The sequence below is a fragment of the Numenius arquata genome, chromosome 20 (assembly GCF_964106895.1).
Source record: "Numenius arquata chromosome 20, bNumArq3.hap1.1, whole genome shotgun sequence".
NCBI classification, from domain to species: Eukaryota; Metazoa; Chordata; class Aves; order Charadriiformes; family Scolopacidae; genus Numenius; species Numenius arquata.
Genome location: NC_133595.1, coordinates 681,444 through 707,396, shown reverse-complemented (window position 1 = coordinate 707,396; position 25,953 = coordinate 681,444). Strand labels below are relative to the sequence as shown.

General features: G+C 55.5%; 1 protein-coding gene across 2 annotated transcripts; it reads right to left on the bottom strand.

The window, feature by feature from the left end:
• Window positions 1-3,620: 3,620 nt before the first annotated feature.
• On the bottom strand, window positions 3,621-19,071 carry WNT4 (Wnt family member 4). Of its 2 annotated transcripts, none has more exons than XM_074161700.1 (5): window positions 18,995-19,071; window positions 7,160-7,395; window positions 4,925-5,056; window positions 4,435-4,577; window positions 3,621-4,234 (listed from the first exon to the last, which is right to left on the bottom strand). In XM_074161700.1, the coding sequence occupies exons 1-5, from the start codon at window positions 19,069-19,071 to the stop codon at window positions 3,767-3,769; spliced, it is 1,056 nt and encodes a 351-aa protein (XP_074017801.1). In that variant the 3' UTR covers window positions 3,621-3,766. The 2 variants fall into 2 exon arrangements, with proteins under 2 accessions (XP_074017801.1, XP_074017802.1); XM_074161701.1 differs by lacking the exon at window positions 18,995-19,071 and adding an exon at window positions 16,894-16,954.
• Window positions 19,072-25,953: the final 6,882 nt, after the last annotated feature.

The following is a 25,953-nucleotide window of genomic DNA, read 5'->3' as shown; positions in this document are numbered from 1 at the left end:
AAGGAAGGGTTTTGGGGAGGCTCAGGACTTGTTTTCTCCCATCCTATTTCTGCAATAACGGTTAAATTAAAAAAGGTAGCCTGCAACCCTGGCCACCCACAGAGGCCAAAGTGAGAGAAGCCATTGGTTTTACCATGAACCCTGTGGAAAGGTGAGAACACAAAAATGTTCAGAGAACACAAAAACGGAGCTCTACAACTACTGGCGTTAGTGCAGTTGGACCCAGCAGCAGCCCGTGCTGAAGCCAGCAGCTCCAGACTGTGGGGAAACGGCATCAAAAGGATGAAGCTGAGTGGCCCAGGCTTGTGGAAGGACAAAGGACAAGTGAAATGCAGCTTGGGGTGTGCCAGGCATCTGGCACCGCATCCCCCCCAAATCCAGCACCCTGCAGCACAGGGATGGGGGCTACAAAGATGATTAGGGGCCTGGAGCATCTCTCTTAGGAGGAAAGGCTGAGGGACTTGGGTCTGTTCATTCTGGAGAAGAGCAGACTGAGGGGGGATCTGATCAACACCTATAAATACTTCAAGGGTGGGTGTCAGGAGGATGGGGCCAGTCTTTTTCCAGCGGTGCCCAGGGACAGGACAAGAGGGAACGGGCACAAACTGGAACATGGGAAGTTCCATCTCAACATGAGGAGGAACTTCTTTGCTGTGAGGGTGGCAGAGCCCTGGCAGAGGCTGCCCAGAGAGGTGGTGGAGTCTCCTTCTCTGGAGACATTCAAACCCGCCTGGACACGTTCCTGTGGGACCTGCTCTGGGTGACCCTGCTCTGGCAGGGGGTTGGCCTCGGGGGTCTTCAGAGGTCCCTTCCAACCCCAAATCATTCTGTGATTCTGTGAAGAGGGGGCAGGTCCCTGACTCTGCATCCGTGGGCAGTTCTTGCCCCCTCCCAGCCCAAACGCACCCCGAGACCCCTGGTGAGATGTTTCCAGCAGCACGGGCAGTGGCTGTGGTCAGGGGAGGAGAGCGCTGCTGTGAGCAGATGGATATCAGCGCCCTCTCGGCAGGAGGAAGTCGCGGGCTTTCTGAAATCTAAGATAAGTGGCCTCTTAAGCCAGCGGTGTGTCAAGTGGTTAAGGCAGAAGCTTAGCGAGCAAGCTCTCCTTCCACCGGTGGGAAAGCAGGGATGCAGCCTGTGCTCCAGACACCAGCATCTCCTGAGACGATACAGGAGGGACAAGAGCAGCCTTAGTGTCCCCTTTACACTGTCAAGAGGCACGTGGGCACCTCCTCCCAGCCATGGGCTCCTGGGAGGAGACCAACAACCATAATGTGTTTGCAGCACGTGCTGGTTTAATACAGCCCAGTGGAGCCCGATTGCCAGGAGAAACCCCATGGCTCATCAGCACAAACTCATTATTTAATAGACAAAGTAAATATGAAAAAAAAGACATTATTCCACTCCCCCCCCCCCCCCCCGCTCTGGTGCTGAAATTTACATCATTTGTGAGAAGAGCCAGAGCGCTGCAGAGCCAGGGTATCTCTGGGTGACATTTACAGGGCTCAGTTTTCATCACAGCTTGAAAAGATCCCGTGCGCCGAGATTATCTCCACACTGATCTGGATTGTCTTGTTCAGCTTTGGCCCTCATCCTAGATGGACAACGAGCAGAAAACTTGGCCAGTGGCCTGAGGTCTGTGGCCTCCTCTGCATGAGCTGGGAAGAGGAGGAACAGCCTCCAAGGTACTTAAGAACTTGCAACCTTGGGGGGGGGCTGAAGAGATGAAGCCGGGGAGGGGGTGAGGCTTAGTGCCCCCTGAGGATTTAATACTGCAGCCTTGGCCAACCCACCACGGAGGGAGGCAACCCCTGCTCTGGTGAGGAGACCTCTGGTTTGCATTGAGGCGGATCAACCCATGGTGGCTCCACCTGGGGGTCTCCCCTGGGTGTTACCCCCGCCCCCCCACCACCTGGCATCCGTTGCTGGAGGTTTTTTGGAGCTGGGGCCAGGCAGGCAGGAGGGAGGCAGCCAGGGGGATGCCTCAGCACAAACCCCCCTCGCCCTGCACCGCTTCAAGTCAGTTGTCAGCAGCCTTCCAGCCGGACGGTGTCTGGAGACCTTCCAGGGACCACAGACTCTCCTCCAGCCCATCACTGCCACAGCCCAGATGGGATTTAACCTACGTCTGCGCCTCCCCCCAACCTTTCCCCTCTCAGGATGAAGCAAGGAAGAAAAACAAGGCTGCAGGTTTGCAATGACCCAGGGTGATGGTCACAGTGACGGGCTTTTCTGGACCACGGAGAGAGCTCCCAGCTTGCGGAGGAGGGCTCCCCATTTCACCACGGGCAGATGTTCCTGTTGTGAGGTGCCACGTTGAGGTTTTTCTCCGCTCCCCTTTTGCCTCTCAACTTGCAGACAAGTGGGTGAGGGAGAGAGGAACCGGTTTGCTTTCCTCCTCCCCTCGCAGTGCCCCTCTGCTTATTAGTTCTCCAAATATTCCGTCCGGCAGCCCGGCAGCGAGGGCTCCGCGCTAACCTGGTGGCGGGTGGAGGGAGGCTGGGGCGGTGGGACAGCACGTTGTCCCCGTGGCACCGCTCCAGGCCAGCCCGCGGGGAGGGGGACAGGGCAGCTGGGGCACTAAGCTCAGGCTCAGCCCTCCTCTCCTGCCGCCTGAGGGTACCGGCAGAGCACAAACATTGCCTTTCCCCCCCAGCAGCATCTTTCCCCGCCCCCGCCAATTACTCCACTTTATAATTTTGCTGTTCTCAGCAGTCAATGGGATGGGGGCTGTCTCCAGAGCCCACACCGGGTGTGGAGAACAGGCATGTGGAGGAAGACGAGACTTGGTGTGGGATGCTGGTGAGCAGGGTGGGGGCAATTATGGGGCAGAGTAAAAGAAAACCCCTGGTATTTCTTCCCATCAGCTCCCAGCTCCATTAAGAGCCACTGGATTGCAGGTACCATGGCCTCCCTGAACCCTCTTCACAGTCTCCTGTTGAACAAGATGCTGGAGAAGTGAAGGGGGAAGGGGGCTTGCAAGGGGAAGGGGAGGATGGTGGGAACATGGTGTCCTCCAGCAGCCCTGGGCAGCCACTGAGGAGCTTCAGTAAATCAGAGTGGCTGCTGGAGCTGCTCCAAAATCCATCCAGTGCCCAGGAAGCCATCGAGCATCACAAAATGAGGGGATGCAAGAGTGTCCCCCGTCCCCTTCATACACTAATGGCCCTGGATGGGCTCTCCCTGCATTGAGCTTAACTGCCGGGGACACTGCCACCCCGTCACCATCTGCCCGTCCTCTGCAGGGTGCCTTGGCTGCACACGCTGGCTGTGCTCCGTCACCTCCCGGGGCTCAGCCAGGCCAAGCAGCGCTCTGGGATGCTCAGTGCACGTCTTAAATAAAAATAATCACGATAGAAGATAGTGAGTGCCTAACGCTTAAACACCTCCTGTTTGCGATGCTGCGGCGTCGGCAGGAGCTCGTGCGATGAGCGCAGGCATCACGCAGGTCCCCAGCCAGCCCCGGAGCAGACACGTCCCCGCTGGCACAGGAGCGGGGCTGAGGGGCTCTGGCTTCAGCAATAAATAAAGTGAGCAAACAAAACAAAACAAAACAACCCCAAGAAAAAGCCAACAATGATCGATTTTTTTTTTTTAAACTTTAAATATTTTTTTTCTTTAAAATCTGTTTTCCTCTGGGGCTCTGTCTCTGTAAAGGACTGTGCTCTCCCTGCAGCGTCTGGGTTCCTTCCTCAGTCCTGGCTGTGGGGCAAGGGAGAAGCAGGGTCAGTTAGAGGGGGGACGGAGGGGCGTTCCCCTCCGTGCATCACCGGCACGTGTGGATTTCCACCACCCGATGGCAGGGTTTGCACTTGACGGAGCAGCACCAGTGGAATTTGCAGCTGCACCTCTCCACAACCTCCACTTCGTCCGTGTGAAAGCCCCGGCCGCAGCACATCAGCTCGCAGCCGTCGATGGCCTTGGAGGTCTTGTTGCACTGCCGGCCGCTGGTGCCCAGCACCCCGTTCTTGAGGTCGTGGTCACAGAAGTCGGGACTGGAGTCCAGGTAGACGAGGTCCTCGTCCGTGTGGGGCTTGAACTGGGAGTTTTTGGGCACCAGCACTTTGGTGGAGCCGATCTCGCTCTGCTCCACCTCGGTGGCACCGTCGAATTTCTCCTTCAGGACGTTGCCCACTTTGCGGAAGGGGGGCATGGCCTTCCAACACGTCTTGAACTCGCAGGAGCCAGAGACGCCGTGGCACTTGCACTCCACCCGCATGTTGTTGAGGATCGCCTGGAGGAACAAACACGAGAAATGAGGGGGGAACCGTGACCTCGGGATGGACACAGCAAGAAGGGCGCGACGCAGGGGGTCTGGAGGGGTTGTGCAGAAAGCAGTGCTCAGGTATGTGAGCCAACGGGATGAAACGAAGCCAAAAAGGCGTCAAGCAATCACAGAGCTGCACCCGCTGCCCACCACCCCCTCACCATTACCTTCCTCCCCGCCTCGTTGTTGTGGAGGTTCATTAACGCTCTGTTGGAAGAAGCTCCTTTGCTCCTCTCGCGGACGTCAACGAAGGACTGCGAGAAGGCCACGCCGTAGGCGATGTTATCGGAGCAGCCCGACCACTGGAAGCCTAAGGCAGAGGGCAGGGTTGACAGAGATGGCAGCCAGCCCTGCTCTTGCTAAAATACAGCTTCTGCCCCCCCCTTCTGTCCTGCTGCCCACAAGGCTGGGCTGCCCAAGGGACTGGGAGAGCTGGGGAGTGTGGCCCTGGCGGGGACATGGACAAGATGCTGTCTCTGCCCCATGGGCAATGCTCCCAGCTGCCCTTTTAAGGGACTCATGTGGACTAACAGGAGTAGTTGTTGTTTTTTTTTTTAAAAAAAAAAGCTTTTTCCTCCTCCATACAGGTTCTAGAACAGGCATTTCCCTGCTTGTCCCATTTCGCATCCCCGCTCAGCCGCCCCGGTGCGTGCTCACCCTGCGGGCTGCCCCCCTGCACCGTGCGGTCACATCCACACTTGTCCAGCTCGCCGCTGCTGCAGGCTCGGGTCACCGCGAAGGCCACCCCTGCCGAAGAGATGGCGTAGACGAACGCTGCCTCCCGCGTCCCTGCAACAGCACAAACCATGGTGGGAAATGGGGCAGCAAGTCTGGGGCACGTGGGAGGGCTTTCTGGAAGGCTCTTGGTGGGCTGTTGCGTGTGTCCCTGCTCCTCTTTCCTCCTAACGCTGGTGTTGCACATAAACCCCCTTGAAAAGCTGGTCTGAAAACTGGCTCTTGGCAAAACATGTTGTGCAGAGCTATTAAATCAAGTCCTTTGCTCCATCCCTTCCTCCCAGGATGCGGTTCCCCGTGCAGGACACTCATCCTCCTCACACCCAGGGATGCTCTTTGCTCAGTGCCAAGCCTGGACCAGTCTGAGCAGAGACACCTCGGTGCTGGCAGATGGTCTGCAGCAGTGAGAGCCCTGTCTTGCAATAGTGAAGGAGCTGGGAGTTGCCCCACAAGGTTAAAAACATGAATGCCATGGGCAATTATAGCCCGGCAGTGAGGGCGATGCAAAGGCTACTCTGCCAACATGGGGAGAGCTCTCCAGAGCTTGTATGGAGAGTGTCATGCCTGGTGCTTGCAGGGCACCTCTGCCATGAAATCCCTCCTGCATCCGAAATAGTTGGCTGCTTTCCACATCCAGGAACATCCCCTGCTGCTGCAGATCCTCTGACATGGGGTCTTGTAGCTCCCAGCACCTTCCAAACCACTCTGTAAAGCCCCAAAGTGCTTCGCAAAACTACGCTGGTCCCCTTCCCAGCTCTCGCGTCTACCCATATGGTGCCACATGGTTAGGAAGAGCCTGTTTGGGAAGTCAGGGGACATCCCTGGGCAGAAACACACGGGGCAGCATGGCCAGGGATCAGCTCTTGTGACACCCAACTCCCCACCATACTCTGAGGCCGGTTGAGGACACAGCCCCTCCATCTCCGAACAAGGAGGGTTGGCGTTTGGGGTAGTCCCGTGGCAGGGGTAGAGGGGGGGTGGCTTGCGAGCAGACATCCCCCTGGCTTGCTGGTCGGGCAGAGGGCAGCTACTTTGGTGGCCCAGCTGCAATCTGGCCCGGGCGGCAGCGGCTGGGGAGCACCCGGCCAGCGCGGGGACTGAACCGCCTCCAAGTTAATCGAGGTTAATAGTAGGATCGTGTTGGTCGGTTTGTGCTGTGGCTGCCTAAAAAGAGACGACTTTTAGTTTCTGGTATTTCTGGTATTTCCAGTCCCTGAACCTTCACAAGAAGGGATCTTCACCCCTGCGTTGAGGGGAGGAAAGTCAAACAAGGAGCCGGGGGGGTGTGTGTGATTTGGTCTATGGGTCCTGGGATGGGATGCGAGATGGTGCATCAGAGATGGCAGCAGCACCTGAGGGGAGGCGAGGGCTGCTTCGGTGGTCTCTGGGGGTTGCAGAGGGACTTTCCCCTCCGTCTCCTCTCCCCAATGCTCTGCGTCCTTGCATGGTTTGATCACAGCCCTGTGCCTCTGGGACGCCTGCGTGCAGCTGGGATTGGAGGGGCTGGGGGCTGCCCTGGCTGTAAATCCCCCCTGAAGGCTGGCAGCTGGGCGGTGGCGGGCGATGATGCTCTCCTCGGAGGGTCTGGCCGCCGTGTGTTTTACTCGCCTCGGGCGGCAGAGGGCTGTCCTCCCAAGGCCTGGCCCGCAGACGGCTCTGCTCCAGCACCGTGCCAGTCTGGCAGCGGTCACCGCTTCCGCGCTGCCTGGAGAAGGGACCGAATGCATCCAGCATCCTGCTGCAGCCGTGGCTTCAGGGAGCGAGGCTCCTGGGCTTGGCGGGGCAGAGGCTGGACCACAGGGTGATTTTAGGGCCCTGCTCGAACTTGGCGTCTCCTTGTAGAAGGTCCAGAGCTCACCAGCTCACCTGGGCTGGTGCCTCCACCCGATGGGCACCCGCTGGGTGGGAGAAAGGTTCAGGAAAGGAAACACCCAGCAGCTGAGGAAGTGCAGGGGTCTGGATGTGCTGCCCCGACACAGTCAGAAGAGCCCTGCTGAAATGCCCGTCAGCCCCAGGATCCAGCACTGGGCTGTTCCCTACTCTCCCCAGCTGCTGGCTCAGGGGCAAGCAAGCAAAACCCGCTTGCAGCCCACCGGACTGCTGCAGCAGCCATTCCCCCACACAGCAGCACCCCAGGCACGTGTCCTCCCGGCTCACCTTGTGTCACCACCTTGCCGAAGACAGGCAGGGTGTCCAGTGTGGAGCAGTTCCAGCGGCGGTTGCGGAACTGGTACTGGCACTCCTCGATGGCCAGCTGGGCTCCGCGCCGCACTGAGTCCATCACCTCCAGGTTCCTCTTGCACATCTGCACCTGGCGCTGGATCAAGCCCTTCAGCTTCTCACAGGTCTCCTCCTCCGAGATGCTCCCCACTGAAGACAGCTTCGCCAGGTACCTGCCGCGAGAGCCAGCACAGCTCGTTAGAGGACAAGGGTTGGGGGGGCATGAAGCCATGTTCAGCTGGGACACCTTGCACCACAGAAAGCGCAGGAGACCTAGCCTCACATCCCCTCCAGAGACCTGGTGCCCAACTGGGATCACCTTAAATGTGCCACTGCGGTGGCTCCACAGGATGTGTTTTTGGCTGGCAGAGAGTGAGCCCAAGCAAAACAACCATCCCCCTGCAGCCCGGTCCCCTGTCTCTCGGGGAGCCCAGCTGCTGGCTCCCCTTTGCCTCTATTGCCTGCAAGGAAGATATTTTCGGCGTTGTCTGAATGTGCCCGGTCAGGTCTCCTGAGTACCGGCACATCCAAGTGCTACTAGGAAAAGCCAGAGGTCTCCGAAGTCAGCCAAAACAAGCAGGACAGGCACTCGGCTGCCAGCGCCGGCTGCCACACGGCTCCCACAGCCTGGCTGTGTGCTCATCACCGACAAACATCGCCCTCCAAACCACTTCCCTCCTGGAGCCTGCTTTTAGCTGCCCCAGCCCCCAGCAGGCAAGGATGGCCCCTGGGAGCTGCCAGGTTCCCTGTCACTTGGGCTTCAAGCAGGGCTTGAAGTGGGGAGGACAGAGTCAGGAGCCAGCCATTGGGCAAGACCGCACACGCTGGGCACCTCTTCCACCAGCCCGGCTTGTGAACATGGCCATGAGGTCTCTGCTGACCTGGAAAAGACTGGCCCTGCATGGAGGTGACCACATGCTCTGCTTTCCATCACCCCATCCTCAGCAGGAGGAGTTACAGAGCTGCTCCTCAGTGTGGGCATTGGGGGGAAAGGGGAGCTGCCCCTTTTTGGGGCAAGCACCCTGCCAGCTCTTGGCATCTCCCCCACTAAGCACATGGGCAGGATGGTTCGTCCCATGCACATCCCAGTAATGCAGCCCACCAAGACCTGCACGCGTGACTGCTTGCCCATTTCCCACGCCCATCCTCCTGCCCCAGCCCCGGAGGGGTTTTAAGACAGACCCGCACAGCTTGATCAGGCTGTTGGATCATCCCAGATCCTCTCTCTGGACCTGTGCTTGCCCACACCTGGCTGAGACTCCTTCCTTCCCGTGGCTGTGGCCACTGGTGGAGCCCCGTCCCGCTGCGGAGCAGGGAGGTCCCCTGCACCGGACAGGCAAAACTCACACTGAGCTGTAACGTCCTCGGGAATCGCCAGTGTCAGCTTCACGTCTGCACCAGGAGATGCCAGTACTGAGTGAAGGCTTTTTGGAAACCTCATTCCTTGACTCGGCATTTCCCAGCCCTACAGAGCTTGTGGGTTTTTTTGTTTGCTTGTTTTTTTTTTTTTTCCTCCTCCTCCCAAGTTGCAACATCCTGCTAAGTCTTTTTCCTTTGAAGCCCTGCTCGCCTCCGAGAAGTGACTGTGCAAAAGTGGCTCCTGCTCCCTGCCTGTTCCCATGTGTCCCAGGAGCCAGATCTGCTGACTTCAGCCACAAAATCAAGTTGTCACAGCCTCTTCCTCCCATTAGCCCTGCCAGCCTGCCCCAGGAGGAGAGAACAGGATTTTCTCTTCTGTGCATCAGCAGAATTATTCACCAGCTTGGTTTCACGCTTACAACTGGGGGGCCGTGGGAGATGGTGAGAAAGCCAGCTTAGTTTGCAGCGTCCGTGGGGAGTCTGCATGGCTAGCTGTCAAAAGCATTCGGCTTTCCTTGTGCGTGGGGCTGACTTGATGCAACGCCTCTCAGACAGCGGGAAGTGGCAGCCTGCCGTGGTTTCAGAGCCAAGTTCTTCTCTAGCCTTTATACCAGCAAAGCATCTTTGCCCAGGGCTTTCTGCTCCTCCAAGGGCACAGCCCCGCTTGCCGAGGACCAGCCACACAGCTCCCTGATGCCCATGGCTGGCTCAGAAACCCCAGCGTGGCCAAACCCAGGGCTGTCACCTTTCTGCTGGCCCCCACGCTGTGTGTGAGCATCCTGGTCCCCGTGCTGCAGTGCCAGTGTGACAGTTGCTGCTCCCACATCTCACTGGGCTCAGCTGACCGAGGATGAAACCACCCTTGGGAGCCTGAAGAATGTTGGATGCTGAGCAAACCCGGGGTGACCGTGAGAGCCCCATCCCCTCCCAGGTCCAGCCATCGTCTCAGTTTGACCATGGAGAAGCCGATGCGCAGCGGAGCAGTGAGATCAGCCCAAGGCACCGTGGGTCAGTTGATCCGCTTTGAGCCTGGAAGCCAAGAAAACCAGATTCCGCCTCCAGTACTAACCCCGTGTGCTGATTTGGCTATTCCCCCCTCCTGCAGCTTAAGCAGCATTTATCACACCAGGGAACCAGCTCCTGCAGAGCAGCACAGCCCGTCCTGCCCACGAGTCGGTGCCCAGTCTGGCTGCCGGCACCTTGGCAGGAGACAGCTGTGCCACAGGTGGAACGGCTACGTGAACATCAGCTCCGCTCAGGATCGGGGCATCATCTCCTTTTTTAATAAGTTTCCCAGCTCAGTGGGTTTCTCCAGGCAATGGGGAGCTATAAATTCAGAGCACACATGAAGAAAAGCGTGACAAGAGCCTTTCAAGCCTTTCCAAGTAGATGCGCCTGATAAGATGCCTCCCCAACAAGCATTTAATGCTGTTTGGAATGATAAAACAAAGACCACGGGCGCTTCAAAGACAGGTACAGCTCTCCAAGAACAGGTCTAGTAATTTGTTTTGCAAGGCGGGCAAATCAGATGAAGCTATCCAGAATGGTGCTCTGGCCTCTCTCTCCCGTGACAGGTCCTCTGTATCCATCATCCCTCCTCAGCCCATGGACATCTGCCCCTCCTGGGGGATGGAGGCAACTGTGCCTAAAATGCCATGGCCCCATCAGACTTCCAGCCTACCACCAGTCTCCTACACCCTGTGAGTACCACCGCTGGTTTCCAAAAAAGGTGGGTTTTTTTTTTTTTTGGGTGGGGGGAGGCTGCCATCCTGGTGACTACTCCAGAAGGGATCGGGAGGTCGAGTCAAGGATGCAAGGAAGGACTTTTGTCAAGTGCGGGGCAGCTTTGAGGCTGCATCTCTCCATGGCGCCTCTCCACACCACGTTCAGAGGCACCGGGCAGGAACATCTCACCTCTTTTCCCCTCTCTGGGGCAGCTGAGGGGTGAGGTAAGAGCTGGGAAACATGCTCTGCCCTCAGCAGCACTCACAGATGCTTCTACCCCGTGACTCACTGTTTCTCAGGGCTGGAGAGCCCAAGCAAGGTACCAAACCCATCCACAGCATCCCACGGTCACCATGGAAACCCGGCTCTAGCATTGCGCCTGGTCCTTAATGAGGACCTTGATCCAAACTTAGTTTTCCTGGTCTAACATGGTAGAAACCACAGACAAAGCCTTTGTCTACCCCTGCACGCAGCACGACAGGCACAAGAGGAGGAAACCCAGCAGTTCCTGCCCTCTGCGAGGTCTCGGTGCAGATCTCCATCCTGATACCACATCCTGACTCCCGCGCAGAGCTCTGGGTTATGACTTAGGTCTCACATGCACCTTCAAAACAGCCCTGCTGGTGGAAAAAAAACCCCAGTAATAACATATTTTCTTCCTTTTCCAAGACTGGACAGAGAATGTTTCAAGGGGTGAGCTGCTGCCCAGGCCATTAGTTCATTTTGTCTTCTTACTTCATCATGGCATTTATGTTTCTTTTCTCCTGCCTTTAAAACCAGACAAGTCACTCACAGAACAAGCTCCCTTCTATTAAAAGTCACTGATTTAACATAAAACTGATGGAAAGCCCTTCCTTTTTTTTTTTTTTTTTTTTAATCCGCAGTACATAGATCAAGATTGAAGCCCCGTAATTTAAGCAGCTGCAGCTGATCCACCCTGCGAGATGGCAAATAAGGAAACCTCAAACCCAGGGAGCTTTGAAAAGGCCAGGGTGGGGGAAAGCCTTACTTAAATAAAAATGACAATAATAATTTCAGGAGGAAGGATAATTGGTGGAATGACAAGAAGACATCAGAGCCACGGTGGTTGGCAGAGAGAGCCAGAAGGAGAGGGGAGGGGATTCCCTGCCATGGGAAGGTGTGGAAATTTGAGTCATTGACAAATTCTCAATAGAGGTCAGGGGAGATGTAGTGGGTTTCTTGGAGAAAGCAGAAATCTCTGGTGTTTCTTTTATTTAAAGAAATGAGTTTCAAGTGTGAGAACTCTTTGAATTGTCTCATTTTGGGAACATTTTCCTGAAGATGGTAACAGTCGGCCCCAGGCCAGTGGTACCACTGATACATCACTCAGAGATGCTGATAAGTCAGAGGAGCTCAGAAGCTTCACCACATTCAGCAAACACCAAACCTGCCTGGGATACAGAAGGCTTGTCCAAGTCCTGAATTGCAGAGCTAATCCAGCTCTGCTCCTCTCTGAGAAGCAGCCTCTGCAAACATCCTCCCTCCTCACGGAGCATCAAAGTCAGCCTGGATCAGTTGTGCATCTCCGTGCCTCTCTTGGCTGGACCCATGGTCAGCCAGTGACTCGGGGCTGTGCTTAGCGTTGAGACTGCCTTGTGCAGAGAGGAGTCCTCTGAGGAAGAAGAAAAGGCTTGTTTAGGATGGAACAAACAAGAGTGTATGAAGACAGACAGATGCACGAAGAGGGAGGTACGGACCAGGCACTGCAAGGAGCCAACCTGCAGCTATGGAGAAGGAAATCATATTTTCCTTGTTGCTTCCCCCTTCCAAGCAGAGAGAAGGCATGGGGAGATATCCCAGGACTGGCAGCTCAAAGGATGCTCTATGTGGGCACATGCTTTCTCCTGGCATCCTAACACATCCCCTGTGCCAACATGGCCAAGCTCACAGGTACCACCCACGTCCTTGGCATGGTTCAGCAGGTCTGCCAGCTCGGGCATGTTCCTGGCAGGATCTGCTGGAGACCTGCAACCTTATCCAGCTGATGCCTCTGCAGCAGGACATGTCCCTCCCAGACACCAGGCATCCCACTCCTGGGGTTAGATACCCTGCCTTTCCATCCCTTCTCCATGTAAACCATGATGTACAAAGCCATCATCTGAGAGCCTGTCTGGTTTCTTCCCTGGAAGAAAAGCGTCTCTCTGGCTCAGTCCTTCCTGTCACAGTTACCTCACGTTTCATCTCTTGGCTGAAACTATGCTTTTCACACCCTCATCTCCACCTCCAATTAATGGCTGCCCAAACAACGTTCCAGGAGGAGGCATTGCCATCCTCACCGTCACCTGCCCACAGGCTTGAGCATGCAGCTCCACCGTCTGAGCTCAAAGGTGAACCTGCAGCTCAGATCCCGTCCCTCCACACCCCGGACCCTGCACCTAACACCACGTGCACCCAGCAAACACCATCTACCCATTCACCAACCACTGGTGGTGGCCTGCCTCATCACAAGTCTCTGGGCACAGCGAGATGGCCCGCTGTTGGTCCTAAGCCAGTGATGCTTCTTGGCTTCCTGAGCATCTGGGGACAACATATCCACTTTGTGATGGGAAAGCCTGGGATGGAAGCTGGGAAGAGCAGGGTGGAAGCTTTTAAGACCGTGAGAGCAGCATCCAGTCTGGAAATCCACCTTGGATTTGTAGGAGACATCTTTCACTGCATCCTCCTATACAAGCCAGCAGAACCTACTCCTGGGCTTGAGTACAACAGCAATGCCTTGTTGCAAGAGGAGGCAAGTGCAGGCCACGGGGCTGAGCTCTGTGGGAATTCCCCTCGTGCAGCGCTTCAGGCCATGCCTGGTTGGAAGAATCCTGATGAGTTTTTAGTTTTGATCAGAATTTGCAAATACGTGGCGAGAGGAGCCTTCTGCAGGATTAGTTTGATCTCGCCCAACTTGCAGCAGACCCCAGGCTGCTCTCCATCAGCCAAGATACTCAATTTTTTCCCCCCAAGTAATTTCATGAAAGCATAATAATGGCTCCAGTTCTGCTGAGCCAGCCAGATCTCGCACACCACCTTCCCAGCTGCAGGGCAGCAGCTCCTGGAGAGCCGGGAGGATGCTGTTGGGGGTCACCCACAGGCATGGGGGGCACCCTGGGGCTGGAGCCAAACAAAGGTTACCTGCACTTTGTACCCACAGCAGAGTCTGCCATGCGAGCAGCCTTGGATGACTGAGATTTTTGTGGATTCACACGGCTTTCAACTTTACCAAAAAAAATCACCAAATACCATAAGAGCCAGCATGGTTGCACTTGTAAGGAAATACGCAAGAACCTCCTGGAAACTGTTAACATCCAGGATTGCTCAGCAATTTCATCATTTTAAGAAAACCCAAATAAACATCTCTAGTGCATTTCTCTCCATCCGCAAGGATGAATTAATTGAGAGGACAGTAGCTTTCAGCAGAGTAACATAAACATTTTTTTTTTTTTGCTTCAGTGCAAAAGTCCGGTTCTGACTCATGGAGCCACAGCAAACCCTTGCAAAAAAGAAATTTGCTTCTTGCTGTTGCTCGCACTTGGGGCTGATAGAATCACAGAATCTCCATGGTTGGAAAGGACCTCTGAGATCACCGAGCCCAACCACACACACACAAAAGATCCCCACAATCTCGGCCACCAGACCATGCCCTGAAGTGCCACATCTACACGCTTCTTAAATCCCTCCAGGGATGGCGACTCCACCACCTCCCTGGGCAGGCTGTTCCAGTGCCCGACCACCCTCTCAGGAAAGTAATTCTTCCTAATATCTAATCTAAACCTCCCCTGCCCCAACTTCAGACCATTTCCCCTGGTCCTGTCATTATTCCCTTGGGAGAAGAGGCCAACACCCACCTCTCTGCACCCTCCTTTCAGGGAGTTGTAGAGGGCAATGAGGTCCCCCCTCAGCCTCCTCTTCTCCAAACTAAACATGCCCAGTTCCCTCAGCCTCTCCTCAAATGACTTGTTCTCTAGATGTGATTCTGCATAGCCTAAGGTGCAGGGTGGTTTGCTCCCGTCCATCCTCCCTAGAATAAGGCTCTGCTGCTAAAGATTGGGGTGCGGTTCTATATGAGGCTCCCTTAGGAAATGCCCATCACGGCTGAGGAGGCCGAGAGCACGGATGCCTCCTACACCCGAGCAAACGCAGCCCTGAACTCCTCCTGCCAGACAAGACTAGAGCTGGGACAAGCCAAGCTGGCTGGAAGTCCAGCGCCAAGACTGGCAGAGGTCTCTTGCCTCTGCAGGATGCAACCCTTAAAGCCAGTTTATCTTCATCACTAAGCTAAAATTAGCTGGTTTTGTCAAAAGTGGCAAGACATAAATTAATAAAAATTAATAAATATTTCCAATGGAGGCTGCTGATTTCACTCTCCTCCCATGTCCTTGAGGGATGAGTGTTGCTGGTTGTAAGCACCAACCTCGCGGACCCGGCAACGCAAAGGAGCCCTGGGCACCCCAGAAGCACAGAGCCGCTCCTCCAACCCACAGCAGCCCTCAAAGCATGGAAATTCTCCATCAGACCCAGTCGGTGCAACCCACCATCCCGGCTCCCAGAGACCTGGGGAACCTTCTTGAGGCTGTCCTCACACCCAAAGAGAGAAGCATAGGCAGGGGAGCAGGGCTCTGCTGAATCGGCGCCACGGCATCCGCCAGGAAAATGCTGGACCGGTTCCTCGCCAGGTGTGAAATGGGAGGGTCGCAACGACAATGCGAAGAATCTCACACAAAATTCAGCCAAGCCAGGCTCAAGGCAAAGTGAGCTCTCCCTGCTGCTAAGGCTGGGGAGACTCCCTTTAAGAAAAAAAAATAAATCAAGTCTGGTTTAAAACCAGTGTAGGACCCAGGCATGCTTCTTCCCAAATCCTCTACATTGCACAATGACCCAAACCGGCACAAAATGAACACTCAGGCTGCTCTTGCAACATCCCCGCTACAGAGCTGGCAGGGATGAGCACGGAGAATCGGGCCCTGCATTTGGAAAGCACCTTGTGATGTTCAGATGAAAGGGGCGAGAGAAACCCAAACTGCTTTTATCCCTCCCTCTCCAACCATCAAAAGTGGTTACTGTTAGAGAGCAGCCGCTTAGCCAGGCTTGTTTGGACACTTGCAAGGTCTTTGAGCTTTCCCGGAGTGCTCAAATTCAATTTTTTTAGAGGGTTTAAAAGCACATCTGTGCTCCTGGCCCTTTAAGCCAAGTCTCAAGCCCAGACGGAAGTTTTAAACCCCTGTAAATAGGGGGTAGAGGGAGCTGCTGGTGGCACACCCTGCTCTGCAGCGGCACAACCACATCTCAGACTCTCCAGCCTACATGTGGAGAGCCTCCTCAAAGCCAGTTTCAGCTACAAGAGAACGGAGGGAGGCTGTAATGATTCCCAGACAGCCTGATAACTAGGGGTCTCGCCCATAAAGGACCCCTGCCCTGTTGTATCCGATGCTTTCCAGGCACGGGAATTGACTCTCATCATTCAAACCACCCGAACAGATACAGATCATAGAGCCCCAGGGCCATGTCCAGTTACTGGAGGCTGACACCCACACTCCACTTTGCTCATTTTCTAGTTCACCTCTTCAGGCGGACTTCCCTCCCTCCAGAATAGATAAATAAATGAATAAAGGAACAACTAAAGTTCTGCTCGCCCCTTACCTCCCACTGAAACCGGAGCCTGGTGCTCCCATGCTGGCTTCAGAGAGGTGCTGGTTTGGCTGAAACCCTCTACAAAACACCCCCAGCACTGGGATGGTTTTAGAGAGAACTGAGAGAACGCACTTCCAAATTCAACTGCGTTACTGCATGTGCAGGTTCAAGAGCTGAATCGAGTCTGTGAAACGCGAATTCCTTTGGAAAGTAACTTGGCTGTTTCCCCTGTAGGAAGGAGGTCCATGGACTCCTCCAGAGATAAAGCAGAAGCCAGAGGGACCTTCCCGCGCACAGCCAGCACCAGATCTAAAAGGCAGTATCTACAGCCCTTTATTTAATTTTACAATTCTGTGCCTGAAGAGGCAGGAGGAAAAGCTTTAAAACTCTCCAAGACACCAAAGGCAGGAGGAAGAGCGAGCCTGAGGCTTTCACGAGAAGGGGGAAGAGAGCATCTCTTCAGATTTGGAGAGCAGAGGTTTTCTGGATAGGCAGCAAGCCAGGCAGCGACTCCCCAAGCTCAGACACTGAGAAAACACACCTGAGGTCTGCTTCCTAACCAGGGATAAAGCAGCTTGGTCTGTTTAATGGAAAGATTTGGCAGAGTCCCTCCCAGCTCAACAGTCTCTGTAGCGGCACGATCCCTCCGAGAGACACCTACGCCGCCTTCCTTTTCTATGGGATGGGGTGGCTCAGAGGACACCATTTGCGTGGGCAAAATGAGCCCTTCCCCACAAAGCCAGGCTTACAGAAAACCTTCAGCTCAAGTGTTGCAAGCGGCGTCTCTCCGAAGCGCTGGGGGAATGCGAGTCCGGACAGGTCGGAAGAAGCTTTGGGGGGGGGGGGGTGAGCGGGGGGGGTGGGAGGAAGAAGTCACAACCGAGCTTAATCACTAATCCAGCAGGTTTCTGGAAAAGCAAACTTCACCGCGCGCTGCCACCCAGCGCACACACCTATGTGCAGAGCTATGCGCCCGGCCAGGCGCGATCCGGCCCCCGAGTGCTGGGCGCAGGCTGGCAGCGGCTCCGGGGCAGAGCAGAGCTCGCCGGAGCCCACACGCGTGAGGCTTCGTGAAGACGAACGAGGCGCACTCATTCCTCGAATATCTGATAACTCCTGGGATCCTTCTAACTCCGTTTATTGCCTCCGGCAGCCTTTGTTTCTGATGTGAGAAGATAAACAATGGGAATTGTCTTAATCCTAAAGGCAAAGAATAAAAAGCACCGAGCGGGGGACGATCCTTTTATCATGATACATTTGCAACATCAAAAAAAAGCTGACCCCCTTCCTTTCAAACGCACGGAAATGGATCTGCTTTTCCTCCCCTGTTGGCAGGAATGAGCCCTCTGCTCCGGGGCGGCCGAGCCCCCCGCGCCCACCCCTCGCCTCGCCAGCACGGACGGCTGCACACAGCCCTCCCCGTCTGCTGCGGCCAAACACCCCTCCGCCTTGGCTTCCCAAATACCACCCCAGCTGCCGGCGGTGCTGAGGACCGGGGGGGGTCCCACCTCTGCCTATCCACACCAGGCAGTTTGTCCACCTCGCTCATGAACCCCCCCCCTTTGCCAGGCACTTCCCCGTGCCCATCCCAGGGCAGCCCAGGCTGCTCCTCTCCAGGGACCTGCCATCGTCCCACAGGGCTTCCTCAGCAGGACCTTCTCCCTGCAGGAAAAACACTCCCACAGTTCCCAATATACCTTCACCAGCAGCGTGACAGCTTAAAAGACCACCTTGATAGCTGCTATGATCCACCCACCACTTGCTGGAGACGCGTGGCGCGCAAGTGGCTCCATCTGGCAAAGGAGGAGGGGAGGAGGACAAAGTGCTAATGCATCCCGGGCAGCTACCGACGGGCGAGCACCTTTTCCCATGGGCAGGAATGCTGCTGACCTGGCCCTTATCCAGGCCGTAGGGAGCATCCTCCAAAACCTACAGCCTCCAGCGAGCCAAATCTGGAGGGAGGAGAGACGGGAGTTGTGTCTGGACATGGAAAGGACTCCTCGCGCCGGGAATGTGCTTGTGGGATTGTGCCCACCTGGGCGCAGGTGTCGGGAGAGACACAGGCCACTCAGGATCTCTCATGCCGACAGCCCCAGGCGTACCTGCCCTTGCCGATGGAGACCCGGGGAGAGGAGATGGAGAGGGCCCATGTTCCCAGCCTGAGAGCAGGTCTGCTGGGTGCGTGCACTGGGAACTAATTAGTTCACAGCAGCCGGTGACACTGGGAGCAGGGGAAGCACTGTCTCCCACCAGAGAAGATTAATTAGGAGGAACCAGCGCCTTCGTTTCAAAGTTAGGCAGGAAGGTGCTGTTGTGCTCCATCCCTCTGCCCTGGGGGGGGGTCTCCCCAGAAGACAGTCCCACCGCCTTGGCAAACACGCAGGAATTTTCCAGAACGATTTCCGCCCCTGTTTACCTTACACATTATTTCGGTGTTTGTTCAGCGGGTTCCCGATGCCACCGGGCTCCTCCGCAGCACGCAGCAGCCCCCCGCCACCCGTCCTCCCACCGGGAACGGGGGGTCTGAGGCACGGGCAGCCCCGTCTGCTGCAAATCCCCGGAGCCGGCGCGCTCGGCCGCCCCAGCCCTGCCAAATCCTTCTCTGGACCGCTGGCCATCGCCCGGCACCTCGCCAGCCCCCAGGCCCTGCTCTGACCCCACGTCCCGACCTCCCATCCTCCCCCGGCGTCATCCGGATTTATAACTTCAGGACAAAAAGGGGGCTCGATACCCAGCCCCTGTCCAGCCAGCCGCGATCACACGCGGGACCCGGGGGGCTGGGGAGGGTGGGCAGCCCCTGCAGCCCACCTGCCCGGGGACGCAGGCTGTGACGCCCGCTGCCACCGGTCCGGGGGGTCAGCGGGGACAGCGGGTACCCGGCGCGGTGGCGACGGGAGGCTGAAGCCCCGCCGGGTACCGAGCGGCATCGGTGCGGGGTGTCGATCCCCGGTGCTGCTCGACCCCGGCGGCACCTGCTCCGCCGCCCCCGGGGGTATCAACAAGTGGCGGCGGCTGCGGTACAACGCCCCCCCCCCCCGCCCCGCGGCTACTCACAGCCAGTTGCTGGCGTTGGCCGAGAAGGTGGCGAGGATGATGAGCAGCAAGGAGCGCAGGAAATACTCCGGGCTCATCCTGGAGGGCAGGCAGGGATAGAGCCAGCGGAGCCGGCGGCGGCAGCTCCCCCCCCCAGCCCCGGCCCTCCCCTCCCGGGGCAGCCGCCGCCGCAGGTGGGCGCCGGGCAGGAGCGGCGGCGGGCGCTGCCCGGTGGATGCGCCCGCGGCGGCCGCCGAGCCCGACTGTCAGCTCGGCCGGCCCATCCCGGGATGGAGCGGCGGGCCGGGGGCGGGCCGGGGGCGGGGGCAGCCCCGGGGGCCGCCCCGGCTCCGCCGCTGCCTGGGCGGGACCCGCCGCCGGGGACACCCCCGGAGGCGGGACGGCGGCGGGGAGGGCACCGGGGGCTCCGGCGGCGCCTCCTGCCCCTCTGAATGCCGCCCCCCCCCTCGCCTTATGCGACCCCCTGGATGGGTTTGGTGGGCGCGGGGGGAGGGGGGGATCGGGGCACGGGGGGGGTCTCTTCTCCCTGGAGGTGCAGGGAGAGATGGGGGCATCTCGAAGAGGGAAGGGGGGGGGGGGGATTTCTCTCGTATTTGACGCTTTTAGGTTAATTTCCGCGTGGCTGTGGAAAAGCAGAGCCCCCAGGATGGGGCAAGGGGCTGCCGGGGGGTTCCGAATTGCTGGGAGCAGCTTAGGCATTGCCGAGGCAGGGAGGCAGGGATTTTCCAAATCCCAGTTTCAGAGGGTTCAACGCAAATGCCAGATTTTGGCATTTGAAAATTCAGAAATAAGGGGAGAGGTCTGGGGGGGTTCTGTCAGGAGGGAATAGCCTCCGGAGCTGGCGGCAGGGACGAGGTTACAAACCCTCTTGGTGTCTCCGGAGGGTTGCTCCTGTGGAGAGCATCCAGCCGCAGCACCCCGGTGATGGGCTCTGGGCTGTGCACGGGGAGGGTGATGCTTGACCAAGTACCGAGGCTTAAATCCACCTCTGAAGGTGTCTAGAAAGGTCAACTCTTGGGAATCCCAGGAGTTACTAGCAGTGTGGCTTGTCCCCCCCGGAGGCCAAGAGGTGCAGTGGGGATCCTTATCGCCTCCCCCATCCACCATGCCTCCGTCTATCCCCTGCAGTCCACATGGGTGCAAATGACTTAATTTAAAGCCAGGAGTGACACGAGATGGTTGCTTGGTGTGAAATTCAAGATCCCAGGCAGCCAACAACCGTGCACCAAATCTGCTCCTGACAATGTTATTAGTTAGGTCCATTACTAAAACCTCTTGCTACCATCTCTAAAATCTTGCCAAGCTGGTTTGGAGCTATTCAAAATTCCCTTTGTCTTTTCAACTCCATTTTCCTGCTCTCTGTGTAGCCGGGACACACATTCAAAGCACGGCAAGATGCACTGGGCTGCACACATGCCTGTCTAAGTGTATTACACCTACTTTAAAATCTCTGTATTAGTTCCCTGTCAAAGCGAGGATTTAATTTCAAAGTGCTTTGACTTATATTCCAGCTCCTGACAGGCGGCAGCCCACCCTCACCTAGTCATTCATCTGGCTTTCACGTCCTTGCTGATTATCCCAGTTGAAAGCGGGATGCTGGCTGCTCTGCCGGTGAATCGGAGGTTGTTGCTGTGAGCCCCGACCGGGTAATTCAGTGCAACTGGAGCTGATTAATCTGGCTCATCGTTCGAGACAAAGCTGTGGCCTTCCTCTGGCTTCTAATCGCTCTGGGTGTTGAGTGAAGTCGTCAGGAAGGCAAGAGCTAATTGAAAGGCTAAGGGGAATGAGAGGTTAGAGGGCCATGGCTGGGCTGGCCAGAACCATGTGGATCCATGGGAATATCGTATTTTTGGGCTTCAGATGTGTTATTCCTCCCCCAGGGAGAAACACCAGAGAGTTCAACAGAAGCCAGAGGGGTGGGCATGGTCCCAGATGCCTGCATGGGTACCCGGGGTGCCCTGGCTGGTGTGGACACCTGCAGCCCGAGGAGCATCCCTGGCACAGACACTCCTGGTGCCAGGGCTGGCGGTGCTGCTGGCAGGCTCCGGGCACCCTGCGGCTCTTGTCGGGTAGCTGTGATGGCAGGATGGTGTGGTGGGTGCCTGGCATGAGCTGGAAGACCTCTGTGAGATGCCATAGTATGTTTTCCTGGGGCCCTTCATACAGGTCCTGTGTGCTCTGGGTGGTGTGAGATGCTCCTCTACCCTATGATGTCCCCTCCCAGTATCTGGCTCTGGACTCGTTTCGCGGGCCCTGTGTTAGGTGCACATTGGGTGGGTCAAGGAGGTGTTTGGGAAGGCAGATCCCTGGTCACTCTGCTTATCACCCTGCTGGCAGCAGCGGAGGTTGCCAGCTGCTTGGTCCCAGCACTCCTGGAGATGCTTCCCCTGGGTCTGCTCCCTCCCCCCCTCACTTCCCACCTTCTGCCCATAACACGCCTTCCTCAATGCCTCTCCTGGCCTGGGCAAGGAGTTGTAGAGCATGTCCACCTGTTTCTGCAGCAAGTTCAGGCCACTGGCCCCAGTGGAGCAGCTAGAGCAGAGGGGAACATCCCGCCTTACCCATCAGGAAGGGAGGTATATACAGCAGGTGTGAACGCCAGCCTGTTCTCAGCAGTCATGGTGTGGGATCACGTCCACAGGATGCGTTGGGGCTGGGGTGTCCGTGGGCTGATGGGTGGGACCCCCATGCCAGAGGGAAGACAGATGCAGACACATCTGGAGTGAGTCACCCTGAAGGGAAGTGCAGGGCGATCTGTCTGGGGAGATGATAACAGCGCGGCAGGGCAGGACGGGTGTTTATTTTACAGCCTCTGCAGTGGAGGAGATGATGAGTGTGAATGGACAGAACGTGGAAATGGGCACTCACCAGGAGAGGGGGGTCCCTTGGCCTTTCAAAGAGGCCCATGAACCACTGCTCAGTTGTTACCTGCGGACTAGGCGCCTTCTGCAAGCTGCCGTCTTGTTCAGGTGGTGCCAGGGTGCTGTAAAGACTTCAAAGCACAGCTGCTTTGGAAGAGAGGAAGGCCCACATCCAGGAGAGTATTTAAGGAGGTACCAGGTCCCCTGGCCTTGTGCAGAGCATCCTGCACAGTGGGGGCCCTCCTTTGCCCCCCTCTCAGCACAGCAGCCAATGGCGAAGAGCCCTTGTCACCTTTCGTGAGGCTTGGGGCTCAGCGCCTGCAGACGACCCCAGTGCTTTTTATTACTGCCCATGGGTTGCTTTAATGAACATCAAAACCCCATTAGATAAGAAGGCTCCCTTTGATGTGTAAATATTTCAGCTGATGGGAAGAGGAATAAAATGCACCTGAGGAGTGTTTCATAGGCTTGCCCAGGTGCTTCTCTATTCAAAGGCTGCAGAGAAATTAGAAATTACCATTGCCATATCACAGGCAAGGAGAAGGTCCTAGCGGTGGTGGCAGGATGGGGGTTTCCAACTCTGAGACCACCGTGGAAGCACAGAACTTGCAAAGATCCATGCAAAGGTGCAGCCAGACTCTGGGTTTAAGTGATGTAAATACAACTACACTGAAGAATGAGTGCAGGCAGGTAGCACTCTTGCTCAATTCCTGGATCTGAGCAGTGCTATTAGTTATAGAGGTTGTGGGAGATACTTGACAGGTTCTTATTGGCTTTCTGATGCCCCTGGAGCTTACCAGATGGGATTGGAAGTGGGGTAGTGTGCAATCTGGATGGTGGTCTCAGCCGTGTGATGCAGCGAAGAGCTGCGAGAAAGAGGGAGACAAAACTCATGGGTGAATCTGAGGCTGTGGGGCTTGACGCTGAATAGAAAAAAATTCTGTTTTGAACTTAATGGAACATAAATATCGGACACTTAGCAACAGTACATGTATTAATCCTGTCCTAAAGAAAGGAGAAGCTGTTCTGAGAGCCTCCATACCAGAAAACACAGGACAATTGTACTCCTTTATAGAAACCTGTGGTTTTTCTGATGAAATTTATTTCAAACTATCCAAACATTTCAGAGCGGCGCTGATGACTGCTCAGAGAAGGTGCTGTATAGGAGCGCAGTTCACAAACAGAAGCAGCTTTGCAAGGGTGAAAATTGCTCTGACAAAAGAACTGTGTCCAGGGCATTATAAACAGAAAGCGAGCGGTTGCTGTAACCCGTGCTCACCTGGTCGACTAAACACAACACGATGGTCACTCCAAAATCAAGACGGTTCTTTTTCAGCTGCGACAGGAAGCCTTTAGCTCCCTGTGGGCTGCAGAGCACTTCAGCGTGGGTGCTTGGGGACGTGCATTTATTTGTGTGTGTCTGTAGAGACCACAGGCTCAGACTTTCAGTCTGGATGAATCTGCTGTGCCATCACCTGGAATCCAGCACCAAGGCTGGAAAAATTCACTCCTCTGAGTTTATTGTCAAATATGGCATTGAAAAAAAAAAAAAAATTGCGGAGCAGCTTGGGATTTAAGGTCTTTGCTTTTGGATGTTGTCTCTGAACTCACCGTGAAAGTTTCTCTGGGAAAAATGAGTGTCTATGGCATATTTGTGGGTGCTGTCCATGTGGGAGGTTAAGAGCACGGTGAACACGGTGAATGCTTTCAAAGCATACCATTGCAGAAAGAGCCAAATTTTCCACCAGCCAAATATATCCTTTTTCACAGGGCTGTGAATGAATTGTCCCCCGGCTTGTACTATCTTCAAGGGAGATTGTATCCCCATTCCAGGCCCCGGGGTTTAAAATATATCACAACTGACTTCATCACTCGCCCGGGTGCCGTCCAAACCAAACAGATCGTAGCGCTGCTGAAACAAGCCGTGATCCAGGTGCCGGACGAGTGGTCATAAAGGGCGGTGCACGTGCGGGGAGCCAGCGCCGGAGTGACAGCCAGCTCCTGCAACCTTTGCCCTACTCGCCCTGCCTAGGGAGAAGCCGAGATTGCAGGCTGGTCGGACACATAACACCCCGACTGACTCCTCTTCGGTGCTTATTATACCTCCAGGCATTTGGGAGCATGGAGACTTCACCCCCTGTCGTGGGAGCTGGGGGGGAGCCAGGCTTAAGCTGAGCAGGGTGGGACGAGGGATGGTGGCCACCGGGATTGCAAAGGGTCTTCCAGGCTGGTGGTGGCCAGGGCCGAACACCTCTGACCATTCATGACTTGTGGTGGAGTTGTCCTCGCACTCAGCACGCTACAGGTAAGACTTACTCCCGCACCAGCTGGTGGGATCAGTGCCAAGGTGCTCGCCTTAAGTGATGTCCACATCTCTCTTCCCATGAGTGCCTGCTTTCAAAAGAGCTTGTGGGGATATGTCTTGCTCCAGCTCTCTCCTGACACCACCCAACCTGTTCCCGCTCTTGCTGGTGTGGTTTTGGCCCAGCCAACTTGCACCTCACCAGGCTGTGGCCAGGCAAAAGTTCAAGGGAGGTCTTGTCCCAAGGAATGGCAGCCTTTCAGGCTTAGCCATGTGGTCCCTGGCAGGTCCATACCATTTAACCCTCTGCGCCACTGTCCCTGGCCTGTTTCACTGAGGCATGGAGACGAAGCCTTTTGGGGATACAAACCCAGAGGTGGGAAGGAACAGAAGAAAATCAAGGAAAAGAGAGATGCTGATTGGGATATTGGGTCACTGATGGTGAATAAAATGCTGCTGGAGAAAATCCTCTAAATCTCAGGCAGCAAGAAAAAACGCACTAGAGCCTGGAAAGAGCCTCCTAGCTTCCTCCTGGGACAAGGGCAGACAAGGACAAGACACTGGCTTGTCTGTGCTGGTGGAGAAGACCAGGACCAAAGTCCTCTGCTGCATCTCGCCCAAGGTGCCTGCCTTCTCCATGCATAATGTCCCCCTCTTTCCTTTGTCAAAGAGGCTGTGGATCTGCCTTGGCAAAGCTCTTTGAAGACCATATGGAGTATCAGTAAGGAACAGAGTTTTTTCTGGTTTTGGCTATCAGACAAATGGCAAGAGATCGGCCTTACAGCAGAGCATGGCTGCGTTTGGAGAACATCAACGTGTCTTCCCCTTCCCTGAGTGGGGAATGGTTTAAATGAGGACACCATTTCCCTTCCACAACCATCTCCAGGAGGTCCCAATATTTGTGCTGAACCACCTCTTCTGTTGGGTTAATGTACAATCTGCATCCACAAAGTGGAGGAAAGAGGAACCTGAGATCTGGAGGGCTGGTCCTTTGCTTAGTGGGGCCTCTCAGGTGCACATGGAGCAAAGCGTTGGCTGTGGCTTTACAATTTCTTCATGCTGGTGGCTGGTGAAGGTGCATGGACAGGGCTTTGTCTTCTGGCTTGAAGGAAGATGTGGGGCTGGGCTCTGGGAGAACACCAAGGGACAGGTTCCTTCATTCAGACCAACTTTGAGTCCGTTGCTTTGCCAAAACGCAACCAATGATTGAATCTGATTCCCTGTCTGAATCCTTGTTTCTCCTGGAAACATCAGGAGTGCCGCTCGCCCAGCAGTGTTGGGCTGCCTGGGACTCTTCAACCTAATTTTCTCTTGTAGCAGGAAACTTCTTATTTTAAGTAATGTTCTTTTTCAGAAATGACTAATTAAACAACAGAACAGGAAATGTAAGAGACAGTAAAATCCCCTCAGCTGTCCAGCGCATTTCTACGTAAATATGGTGGTAAAATGATGAAAACAAAACTTTTTGGAGACAAAGGCGAGTGAGAAACCTGGTGACGCAGCAGTGAAAAATCTATACTTTGTTATAATAAAGTGAAACCACTGTGTTTATCCTGTGTCTTGGAGGATTTGGTGCAATTATTCTTAGGAAGGGAGAGAAGCCACATAGAAATCAGAATAGTCCAGATTTTTGCTAAAATATTTGTACAAATCAGGTTATTCAACTACAGTAAAAGAACTTCTTTGGGGCTGTTGCTTCTGAAATTATCCTGCAAAACTGGAAGGACTGTAAAATGCTTGGCTTTAATAGCTAGCTACATACAATGCAAACCTAATCAGTGAAGCTTGAAACGTCT

Bases quoted from the DNA above. Each gene is read 5' to 3' on its own strand.
- WNT4 (XM_074161700.1), bottom strand. From the start codon at position 19,071: ATGAGCCCGGAGTATTTCCTGCGCTCCTTGCTGCTCATCATCCTCGCC. The intron at 7,396-18,994 runs GTGAGTAGCCGC...CTCTCGCGGCAG, and splicing joins GCCAACGCCAGCAACTGGCT to GTACCTGGCGAAGCTGTCTT. The intron at 4,578-4,924 runs GTGAGCACGCAC...CCTCTGCCTTAG, and splicing joins GCAGGGGGGCAGCCCGCAGG to GCTTCCAGTGGTCGGGCTGC.